At 59.5% G+C, this 10,396-nt stretch overlaps 1 protein-coding gene across 1 annotated transcript in view; it reads left to right on the top strand.

Moving 5' to 3' along the window:
• The window catches only part of SLC6A20 (solute carrier family 6 member 20), a 37,120-nt gene that overhangs the window by 14,861 nt on the left and 11,863 nt on the right, over window positions 1–10,396 (top strand). The window contains exons 2-5 of the mRNA XM_040445107.1: window positions 641–781; window positions 2,255–2,346; window positions 6,216–6,443; window positions 9,768–9,878. Of these exons, the coding sequence (XP_040301041.1) occupies window positions 641–781; window positions 2,255–2,346; window positions 6,216–6,443; window positions 9,768–9,878 (572 nt within the window). The remainder of the gene's footprint in view (window positions 1–640; window positions 782–2,254; window positions 2,347–6,215; window positions 6,444–9,767; window positions 9,879–10,396) is intronic.

Below are 10,396 nucleotides of genomic sequence, written 5' to 3'. Positions count from 1 at the left end.
TGGTTGGGTGGGTGGATGGATGGGTGAATGGGTGGATGTATAGGTGGGTGGATGGATGCTTGGATGGGTGGATGGTTGAATGGGTGGGTGGATGGATGGATGGATGGTTGGATGGATGGGTGGCTGGGTGGATGATGGATGGATGGATGGTTGGTTGGATGGATGAGTGGCTGGGTGGATGGATGGATGGTTGGATGGTGGGTGGGTGGTTGAATGGGTGCGTGGGTGGGTGGATGGATGGATGGTTGGTTGGCTGGATGGATGGGTGGCTGGGTGGCTGGCTGGATGGATGGTTGGATGGTGGGTGGATGGGTGGGTGGATGGATGGATGCTTGGGTGGGTGGCTGAATGGATGGATGCTTGGATGGGTGGATGGATGAATAGAAGAAAATGGATATGTGCCGTACGAGCGAGGGGAATGAAAGAACAGTGGGCTGTGGGAAAGGTGGAAGAGAGTGAGGGCAGAAGGATGGAGGATGAGTGGAGATGTGGGAGGATGAGTGGGTGGAAAGGTAGAAAGATGAATGGACAAGTGGAAAGACGGAAGGGAGGGAGGGAGGGTGGATGTGCATGGAGGTCAGGTGGGCTCCCGAGTTAAACTCATCGGTGATGGCCTGGTGTTGGCTCTGGACACCCGCAGGTAGTTTCCTGGTGCCCTACATCATCATGCTTGTTGTAGAGGGCATGCCCCTCCTGTACCTGGAGCTGTCAGTGGGCCAGCGCATGCGGCAGGGCAGCATCGGTGCCTGGAGGACCATCAGCCCCTACCTTGGTGGTGTTGGTAAGTGGGCACTCTCCTGGATCCTGGACAGCAGGGGGTGTGGGTGGGAGCCCGTTGGCTGGCAGGGCAGCCGGAGCAAGGGGCGAGCACAAGGCCCAAGAGAGAGCCTTGGGTGCCGCGGGATGTCGGCCGACGGGGCTGGATCCCTTACCCGCAGGTCGGTGAAGAAGGGGGGGGAGGCACACCCTCTGGGGGGCCGATACCACACTGCTTCTCTTCCGTGAGCCTCAGCTGGCTCTTCTGTAAAAGGAAATAGCTGCCCAGCCAAGGAGCTGCAACTCAGTCTCCCAGCAGCTACCGCTCTGGGAGCTCTAACTGCTCCTTGCTAATGATTAATAATGGCTCCTTCTCGTGAGCACCTACTACGTGCCGGGTGCCAGCCTGTATGGTACCTGCACACGAGCTCGTGTGATCTTTGTTGCACCACCGAGGGCCCGTGGGGTGGCCCGTTAATGTCTCCAGTGCGGGGAAGCAGAGGGGCACATGGGTGGCGCGCTGGGCGCGCTGTGCCTCCCGTGTCCCCTGAGTTCCTCCGAGCTGGTGCGTCCCCGGCGCCTCTCGGAGATGGTTAGTTAACCCGCCCTGCACAACCCTCACGTTCCAGGGCTGCCTGTGGGCGGGAGGAACTTTGGCCAGCCCTTGGCCACGGTCTCTTCTGCTCAGCCCTCTCGCCTCCAGCCAGGTAGGCAGGGAAGCAGAGTGGTGTTTCAGGAGCAAGGGAGGTGTATGCTTGGCGTGGCATGTAGTCTCGGAGGCACAAGAAGTGTGCCCGTGGCCTCGGGCATCATCTCTGAACCCGAACTGCCTCCTCATCGCGAAGGGCTGTTAATTTTTAACAAGGAGGTGTGTGGTTTTACGATCCGCCCGAGTAATCAATCACAGAGGGCTTCTCAGAGGTGGCATTTGCTGCCTGATAGGAAAGATACCGGATGTGTGTGCCAAGCAGGGGCGCTGGTAAATGTTTAACGGCCAGCTCTCGGGGTGGGGGGGGGGGAGGGGAGGCCTGTTTGCGGCATCCCCTGATACCCGTGGTGTAAACACTTCCGCCCCGGCCAATTTCAGACGGCCAACGAGATGTCCCCGACGGTGGGGTGGGGGTGGGCGGAGATGCGCACGGTGGCTCTGGGTTGGTGGGGTGGGGGGGGGGGCCGGTGTGGGCTCCAGGCCCCTCCACTCCAGACACCCCTCCACGTACCCCCGTCCCCGGCCACCGCGAAGCAGGGTTTGGCACAAGTGACTCAGCGTCAGGGAAGCCAAGGGGGGAGCACCTGTGACGTCTAGCATCAGGGTGGCACTTGTCAATGACAGCCTGCCTCTCATGCTAAGTTTGCTTTTTTAATGCTTTTTTATTATGTATTTCTGAGAGAGAGAGAGAGAGAGAGAGAGAGAAAAACAGAGACAGAGGGCGAGCCGGGGAGGGGCAGAGAGAGAGGCGGACGCGGGAGTCCTCAGCACGCGTCTGCCCCCTCCCAGGCCTCGCCAGCATGGTGATGTCCTTCTTTCTCTCCACGTACTACAATATCATCAACGCCTGGGCCTTCTGGTACCTCTTCCACTCCTTCCAGGTGAGCGAGCCCGTGCCAGAGCGGGCGCGGGGAGCGGGGCAGGGAGAGGAGAGCAAGGCCACGCCCCGAGGTGGGGGTGGGGGGGGGACAGGGGTGAGGATGGGGGGGCGGCGGCCTCAGGGGCTGGGGGAGGCTGAGCACCCCACGCGAGCGGAGGGCTCCCGAGCCAGGCATCCACGGGACCCTGCCATTGTGTGTGTGCGCGCGCGTGTGTGCGCGTTTCTGGGGAGCGGGTTTCTGGCTTGCGTCACGTTCTGAAAGATGTGACGACCCCCCCCCCCCCAAAGTATAAAGCACCACCAGATGCTCCAGGGGAGGATGTGTGGATGGAGAGAGCCACCGACCCAGTAAGAGCAGGAGGGCTTCCCCTGCCACGCCCCTCACCCCCACTCATGCCCCCTTCCCCTCCTCCTCCCCCTTCCAGCTCTGGTCGCTTGTCCTGCCAGCCTCCTGGCTCCAGGCGGAGCCCCCACATTTATTTCCCTGCAGACCAAAGTTCTAGAACGAACGTCGGCACCCCTGTAACACAGCAGGGGCTACTCCCAAAGATGAACACTTTAAACCTGTATTTCTGATTTATGGCCATAGCTGACGCTCGTGGCAGAAAATGGGAAGGGGCCGAACATCGTAGAGAGGCGAGAACCCTAACTCCTCACTGAGAGGTGCTCTTTGTGTCCAAGCCGAGAGGAGTCTTCCCTTCTGCCGCCCGTGCTCACGGCTCTTCCTCGGCACCTGCCTTTCACTCTCGGGGACCCCCTCCCCGCTGCCCCCGGCTTGCCTTCCAGCAGCCTCCTCCCTCTCGGACAGAAGCTCCCCGGGCAGACGCCACGCCCTTTGCCACTGAACCCGGCCTTTGCAGGACAGACACTGTCCCCAGGGTCCAAAAGCAAGGCAGGGCCGACCAGGGACTGTGGATTAACCCCAACTTGTGGGGCCACGCTCTGGAGCACTTGGGCACAGCCGTGAGCCTTTGGCGCCCCGAGGAATGCCCGGGTGAATGACTTCAGTAATCAGAACGTGGCATCTACACTCGGAAGATGCTACATCCACGCCCCACTCTGGCCACCCGGTCAACCCTACCCGGGTCGCCCCATGGGGAAATGCCTCGTGTGCATCCCTGACAGGAAGGGCTCTCTGCTCTGAGCTTAATTGCAGCCCCCATCTTCTCCCTGACTCCATCAAGACTGGCCACAGCCCTGCCTCTCCTCTACCTTCTGGGTGGAAACAGCAGCTCCTCTGACTCTCCCCCCCCCGTGGCCACTCCTCCTCCTCTGTGCAGAGCTATCATGTACAGTTGGGCGGGTGGTGCACTGCACAATGGAACTCCAACTGAAGAGTTGCCATATGCATTGCCAGCATTATGCCTCTGTGTACTTATAGAAACAGTTTTCCAAAGGTAGAAGCAACATGTCCTGTTCTAACAAAATCAGGAATATTTGACCATCTTCCCAAGGTGAAAATAAGGTTGTCTCAAGAAATGAGACACGTTTTCCTAAGTCTCAGAAATGCAAGGACCAGCAACTCCTGAAAATCACTCGACTATCCATTCGGTCTGTCCTTCCCAGGCCCCGTGGACTTCTCCTTTAGTTCCCCCACTCTGGAGCCCTCCTCCGTGGTCATGTAATGATAGTACCCGAAGCAGCGGTCGCTCCCTCAAAGCCAGCTCAGGGCTCTGCACAGTTGCAAGCACTTTAGAGGTAATTACCCAGGAACCGTCACCACAGCCCTGCGATGTGGGGTGCCCCGCATCAGCGGAGGGGAACTGAGTAGCTGTGAGACTGGATGCCAGCAGCCTGGCCTCAGGGGCTGAAGCCTGTCCATCCCCCTACCAGGCTTCCCAGCCTCCTGTCTAGGACCTTGCCCACAAGGAGCACCGGGGGCTGTTAGAAAACCAGATACAAAATGCGAGCCTGACCCACTGATTCCGAGGAGGGGAGGCTGGCTGCTGGGAAACGGTCAGTTTCGTAAGTCCTTGCGCTCGCTTAAATTCCTCCCCCCTGGGGGAGCTTTCAAACCTCCGAGGCCCGGGCCCCACCCAGACCGATGCAGTCAGAGTCACTGGGGGTGCAGCCTGGGCACCGTATTTTTTTTTAAAGCCTCCCTTCTCCCCGGGATTCAGTCATGTAGCCGAGGCTGGGAACCAGGCCAGCCCAGGCTGGCTCAGCAATGGTCCAGTGGACGGACCAGTGGCCCAAGGGGCCGTGGGCTGGGTAGCTCCACCAGACTCCAAGCCCACGAGGGACCCTCCCACCTGCCTGGGGCATGGCGCTGCTTTGCCGCCGAGCATCTCAGTTGGCTCTACGTGGCCATTCTCTCCATGAGTCTCTGTTGCCCAGCGGTATGGCCAAAGGTCTTTACACATCAGCTGGTTTCCAGGAGCGTGAAAATGAGGGCTGCGAGGCCCCAGGAAGCCCAGGCTGGGAAGGGGCACTGCGTCACGTCACTGCATTCTGTCACAGGCCAGCCCAGGTTCACGGGGAGGGGCCGTAAATGCCGCCTTTCCATGGAAGGAACTGCTGGGGACCATCTTCAGAACTATTCTGGTCAAAGCTAGAAACGGACTCGAATTTCAACAGGCCAGGGGTCCACCCCCGACCCCTGCACAGGTCCCGAGCATTTTCCAGGTGGACAAAGCTGGGCTCCAGCTGCTCATCGGTGAGGTGACGTCTGTTTCCCCTGAAACACACAGATGGAACCCAGTGGGCCAGGACTTGCTTCTGTCAGTGGAGAACTTTTGTCTAATGACATCTGAGCTTACGGGACCCAGAAACAAGCAAAAGTGATGGCTGTGGGGCTTGGCAGAGTGGAGGTGGGACTCCTAACCCCTGCCCCCTGCCCCCAGAGCCAGAATTAAATCCACCGCCCGCCCTTCCTCAGCTCCCACTTCTATCCTGTTCATTGTGCACACATCTCTAGGCTCTTTTGTTCCTAAGTGACAGACAACCCAGTTCAAACTGGCTGAGGCAGAAGGGGCTCTTACTGACTCTATTTACAAAGTCCAGGAGGGGAACTGCTTCAGGTATAGCTTGACTCAGGCTCCACTGAAGTCAGCAGTGCTGGGTTCTCTCCGTCTTAGGCACACAAGGTGGCTGCAGGGAGGCTGAACCTCACCCCTGCCTGACTTCTAAACCCAGCGTCTGTCCTGGGAGAAGCACGTCCCCACCGCCTGTTAGTGAGGGAAGGACCTGAGTCTCATTCAAGCCAGGACTTGCTAGGAATGTGTGAAAATAAGCCAAGTCCACCCAAATGAGAACAGACTGAAGCAATTTATCCAGAGCTTGCGATCGTTGCCTTCGGCGGAGACCCCAGGGCAGGCAGAGGAATGGGGAAGGTGTGTCAGTGGGAAAAAAGGCACGGCTTCCGGTGTGCCCGCACTGGGGTAGGGGGCGCTATCTGTGCGGTGAGGGGAGCAGATGGGGCTTTCTCCGGTTGGTCTGGGGTCGGGGAGCACGTGAGTTAGGGACACTGGCTGTCACTGCCCAGGTCCTGCCCACCCCACTCCAGGCCACTCCCTGCAAGATGCTGTGGCTGGAGTCCGTGGGCTCATTGTTGCAGAGGTTGTGGGTTCTATTCTCGTAGACGGTCTGGCCGTCGTCTGTCTGGTCCAGTGTCTCGGACCCACGGCAGAGCCAGGTGATCCTCAACAAACTCCCGTGGGGTTGCAAGGTGCGCAAAGCCCTCTCCCAGCCTCTCTCCTCCCCCCAAGCCCGTCTGTGCCCCTGACCGGCCCTCCTGGTCCCTGTCTGCCTTCGGATGCTCCTGTCCTTTGGGGACCGGGCACCCTTCCCGTCAGGCCCATTCCCGTCCTTCCCCGCTCTGCCCTTCGGCCCCAGCCCTCACCTGGCCGTGTGCTTGTTCTGATCCCCAAGGATCCCCTGCCGTGGTCCGTGTGCCCGCTGAACGGCAACCGCACAGGCTACGACGAGGAGTGCGAGAAGGCGTCCTCGACGCAGTACTTCTGGTACCGGAAGACCCTCAACATCTCGCCGTCCATCCAGGACAGCGGGGGCGTGCAGTGGGAGCAGGCGCTCTGCCTCCTCCTGGCCTGGCTCGTGGTGTACCTCTGCATCCTGCGGGGCACCGAGTCCACCGGCAAGGTGGGTCCGCACAGCGCCCCCCGCCCGGCACCTGGGCGGTGCTCGCGAGGGCGCAGAAGCCGTGCTGGGGGGGGGGGGGGAGGGCAGCGGCGACGTCTCCGGCACGAATCCCCTGCGAGGCGACCGTGAACGTGGCCGGAGGTGCTTGAAGTTGCGGTCTTGAAGTGGGGGCGTTCCCGGTCCCTACACGGATGAGCATGTCTGTGCCAGGCAGCTGTCCCCAAAGCCACACCACCCGAGCGGCACCGAGCACCTCGACAGTGAGTCTTCCCTTCTTTAAGAGCCTTAAGTGACTGCGCACGTCCCCCAGACACCCTGGGCCGCTGGCTCTCAAACTGGACAGCACATCCGGGTCACCTGGAGAGCTTCTAGAACTCTGATATCTCAGGTCCTCCCCCAAGAGGCCCTGGAGTGATCAGGGCAGGGAGGGACTTGAACCTCAGGATGTTAAAAGCTTCCCCTGGGAGGGTTCTAATCTGCAGCTGAGTCTGAGAACCTTTGCTCTGAGCTGCTTGTCAGGCCTGATTTCCAAACCTTCTCTCCTTGGTGCACCCCCAGCTTTATACTCCTTCCGGGGGCGCGGGAGGGGGCTGAGATGCTCTTGAACTCTAATCTGCCCCAGGTGGAAAGTTTTTCCTGCAGTGTTTCCAGCACCTGCCATCTTTCTCAAGCTGCGGCAGGTGCCCTGGACCCCCGGTGACACCCGCCTCATTCATACCCATTCACTCCTAGCCGGTCCCCTGCGGGCTGGGCGCGCCTTGCCTCAGTCTTGCAAAAGCCCTTTGGAGTGGATTTCATTATCCCACTCACCCGAGGTGTGGAGGGGCAAAGGAGCCAGCCCCGGGGCACCAACCAGTGAGGGCAGAGCTGGGACACACCCAGCTTTGTCCCTAAGACTCCCCACCCTCTTGTCCAGTGAATCGCCTCCTGTTTGCTCTCTCCGTACCTTTTGTGACTTGATCCATCCCAACTTTTCCCTTCAGAAGCTCCTAAGAGGCCACCTGCCCTCACTGTCTTGACCACCTCCTCCAGCCCCACCGTGTTTCTCTTGAGGCAGCAGGACCAGAATGACCCATAGTATCTTAGGCACCCTGCGACGAGCCCAGTACTGTGCCTGGCGTCTTCTGTTGGTCTCCAAGACTCCGTGACGGCCGGCATCGTAGCCCCAACAGCGCCCCGTCCCACGGCCAAGCTAAAAGACCAGTGAACCTTCTCTGGAAGAACTTAGAGCCCGCAGCTACTCCCTCTGTCCCATCTCGAAGCTTGCCTAGTATTCTCTGCCCATAAAAACATGGGTTTTGCCGTTTGTCTCCGCCAGATGATTATGAGCGTGATACAGAAGATCCAAGGGCAGTATCTGTCAACTCCTTTCCAGATCATTTACGCAAGTGCCGTATGAGGTCATGCCGTGCCATGAACACTTATTCCATTGCCTCTGCTCAAGCCACACCCCGTCTCCAGGACAGAGCGCCCCCACAGCTTTATTTATGGGGATTAATCCTGTTCAAAACGGTGGACCATTTCCTGGCCTCTTCTCTTGGAATCTCCTTTTCTTGCCCTCCAATGAATTGTTGCAGACTGGTCAGAAATGGTTTCTCCCGGTGGTGTAGGCTGGGCCACATGCCCAGCTTCCCTGGTGAGGGAGGAGGGAGCCCGGAGAGCCCCTCCCCCCCCCCCAGGACACTTGTTTACCTGAGGGGAAGGAGGGAAGTTCCAGGGACCTGCCTTCCGTGTCCTCAAAGTGTCCCCTGGCTGTGGACATCGGTCACCCCTCCTCTCTTGCCCTTGATGTCCTTCAGCGCGCTGGCCGATGCCCTCGCCCTCATCTGTCTCCGCCCCATACCCGTCATCCCAGCTGGGTTGATGACTTCTCAAGTCACGGTGACCTCAGTGAGGGATCAGTGATAAAAGACACGCCCCACCTCTGCTTGCCGTCCCCTGGGGCGAGGGGGCACAAACTGTTCCTCTGGTGGCCTCGGGAGTGGCCGGGAAGGTGGCGTCAATGCCTCAGCAGGAGGGGAGGGCCCAGTGCGATCCGGGCCCATCTGGACGTGGGCCCCCAGGCACATTTCTCACCGGAGGACCCACACCTTAAGCAAAAACCGCCTTCACAAGATTCTTTTTGCGAAGTACTTCTGGGCTTTAAGTAAAGGGGCTCTGGGGCGCATACGCAGTCGATAGGGAGGAAAAGCGCCAGTTCCCGGACAGGCATCCGGGCACCGGCAGATCCCTGTTCGAAGCCGTGTAAGAGTCAGCAGGACCAGAGCGTGAGGCGGTCGCCCAAACCACCACGAACACCACCGGACTCGTGATACGTGTCGTGTCCGCAGGAACACGATTTGGTCGACCAGAAATGCCAATCACGTCCAGCGTTCAACCCCGCGACAGCAAAGCCGCTCATAAAATATCAGCTCATCGAATTTGTGTCATATTCCTGATAGGGACACGCTCCCCACGCCCACGTCATCACGTTTCCCTTACAAGCTCCTCTCCGGGCCAAGTTTCTCTCGGGGCTCCGTTCTGGAGAGACGTGCCTTGCTCCCAGCCCCCGGGTTTTTTGGGGGTTTCTCTTGGTTTTGTTTTTTCTTTTAAAGACAATGTAAAGCAGGGCGCCTCAGTCGGTTAAGCGTCTGACTTAGGTCGGCTTAGGTCATGATCTCCCCGTTCGTGAGTTCGAGCCCCGGGGAGAGCTCTGTGCTGACTGTGGAGCCTGCTTGGGACTCTCTCTCTGTCTCTCTGTCTCTCTCTCTGCCCCTCCCCTTGCTCTCTCTCAAAATAAATAAATAAACTTAAAAAAATAACATTTTTTTTTTAATTTTTTTTTTCAACGTTTATTTATTTTTGGGACAGAGAGAGACAGAGCATGAACGGGGGAGGGGCAGAGAGAGAGAGAGACACAGAATCGGAAACAGGCTCCAGGCTCTGAGCTGTCAGCCCAGAGCCCGACGCGGGGCTCGAACTCCTAAACCGTGAGACCATGACCCGAGCCGAAGTCGGACGCTTAACTGACCAAACCACCCAGGCGCCCCGGCCTCAAATCCTTTCTGGAATAAGGTCCGGTTGAAGGGAGAGTGGCAGGCAGAGGTCTCCTGTTTCTCCTGAAGCAGATTGCCCGGCAGTTACGGAGGTGGGCAAATGCATCCCACCTCCCCACTTTCTCCGCCGGCCCAAACTCAAACCCAGCCCCCCTGCACGGATGCCTTGCCAGCCGGACAGTGTAACAGTGTGGTGCTTCGTGAGGCCTTCAGGTCTGTCGCAGGGACAAGAGGGGCACTGTGGGCACCGTGTCTCCAGGACGCTGACTCTGCCCCCTGATGCCCGCAGGTGGTGTATTTTACCGCGCTGCTGCCCTACTGTGTGCTCATCATCTACCTGGTCAGGGGCCTCACGCTCCACGGAGCCACCAACGGCCTGGCGTACATGTTCACACCCAAGGTACAGGCTGGGGGGAAGGGGACCTTCGATCTTCCAGGATGGGTGGAAAGAGGGGAAGACCCAGGGAGGTGGGTGGGGGCAGTGTGGATTACCTACGGGCACTGGGTCACCTCCTCAGCCAGGCCGTCCCCAAGCCCTGTTCATTCTGGGACACTGAGTCTTTGGTCCGCCCACCCTCCTCCTCCTCAGCGCCCCCCCCCCACCCCGAGTGACTGCTACCCCAGCCCTGCATCTGGCCTCCCGGCCCCCACCCTCACCTCACACCCTCCTGGCAGTCTACGGATTTAGCACCCAGCCACCTCTCTCCCTCCCGCACACCTGCGCACACCCCTTCCCTTACAGAGGTGAATCCACACCCCGCAGGGTTTTCTGTGATCCCTCCCTAGCCCCCCCCCCCCCCCCCCCCCCGCCCCCCCCCGCCCCACGGCACCCGCCCCCGGGGGGGGGGGGGGGGGGCCATCGCCTTTGGGGCAAGTTCATTTGGCAAATCTGGCGCCTGGAAACAAGATGGCTGTGGT

The sequence above is a fragment of the Herpailurus yagouaroundi genome, unplaced genomic scaffold (assembly GCF_014898765.1).
Source record: "Herpailurus yagouaroundi ecotype Mexico unplaced genomic scaffold, PumYag 193, whole genome shotgun sequence".
Lineage (NCBI taxonomy): Eukaryota > Metazoa > Chordata > Mammalia > Carnivora > Felidae > Herpailurus > Herpailurus yagouaroundi.
This window is presented reverse-complemented; position numbering and strand designations above follow the sequence as displayed.